Genomic DNA, 1177 nt, shown 5'->3' on the forward strand with positions numbered 1-1177 from the left:
AAGCCCCCCTGCCCCGGGTGGGAGCCCACTGCAGGGGCTACTATCTGGCCGGCTAGCCATTGCAAGACAACCCTGTAGCCCCATCCCCCAAGCCCCAAGGTTCAAAGAGAGGAACTAAACAGGGCCGTCCGGAAGGCAGTCTGTTTTCCCTGCCCCGTGCCTCAAGGCACAAAGACTGTACTCACAGGACCCCTTCAACCCCAAATGATGGGTGTCAGCTGGTGCTCACTGGACCGCAATCTGTATACCACCTAGCAACCTGCCTAAATGAAAGTGACCGACCTAGATTACACCACCCACCCTTCTAAAGACCTGCATCACTGCTGCAGTACAGGGTAGGTGAAAACACCCCTTCCAAGCGCCAATCAGGAAGGGATGAAAAATTCCTACCCAGCCCCTGAAAACCGGGCGACCAGCAAATGCCTGCACTACTAGCAGGGAGAGAGGGTGGGCCTACAACCCTGAGGAGAAGACACAGGGCTGGCTTAAGCCTTCTCGGCCCCACCCCTTCCTGGTGCCCATATATGGTGCTTTTGGCACCAAACTCAGCCTGCCTCATCCAGCTGGGAGGCAAAGGCGCCCCCCCCCCCTACCCACCTGGAACAGCCATGGGCTGTTGAACCGTGTTTCCACCAGCTGCCTGAAGTAGTACAGCCTGACACATCTATACCTCCTTCCTGCTCTTTGTGGAAACTAGACTTTCATGCACAGTGTTAGGAGTAGAGATATCCTCTTCTCTGACCTATATAATGGCATTCTCTACACTCTTTCACTTTCTAGTGATTTAATGCAAAGGTTTCTTACCCGCAATCCAAAATAAAAGAGGAAGAATATATTGAAGAAGAGGTCAATATTAATCGTCCTGTCTTGGAAGGAGAGGCAGAACTGTATGGCACTGTAAGGAGAGGAAGGAAGGAGGATGGATCATTTTGCAGTAAGAGATGTCCATGTAAAATAATTCCATTAGAAGAAGAAGAGGAGGAGGAGGAGGAGGAGGAGGAGGAAATATTGAAGAAGAGGTCAATATTAATCGTCCTGTCTTGGAAGGAGAGGCAGAACTGTATGGCACTGTAAGGAGAGGAAGGAAGGAGGATGGATCATTTTGCAGTAAGAGATGTCCATGTAAAATAATTCCATTAGAAGAAGAAGAGGAGGAGGAGGAGGAGGAGGAGGAGGA

General features: G+C 50.6%; 1 protein-coding gene across 1 annotated transcript in view; it reads right to left on the reverse strand.

Moving 5' to 3' along the window:
- The window catches only part of LOC107116643 (potassium channel subfamily U member 1-like), a 134989-nt gene that overhangs the window by 106196 nt on the left and 27616 nt on the right, over positions 1-1177 (reverse strand). The window contains exon 5 of the mRNA XM_015418601.1: positions 805-895. Within this exon, the coding sequence (XP_015274087.1) occupies positions 805-895 (91 nt within the window). The remainder of the gene's footprint in view (positions 1-804; positions 896-1177) is intronic.

The sequence above is a fragment of the Gekko japonicus genome, unplaced genomic scaffold (genome assembly GCF_001447785.1).
Source record: "Gekko japonicus isolate JY-2015 unplaced genomic scaffold, Gekko_japonicus_V1.1 scaffold419, whole genome shotgun sequence".
NCBI lineage: Eukaryota > Metazoa > Chordata > Lepidosauria > Squamata > Gekkonidae > Gekko > Gekko japonicus.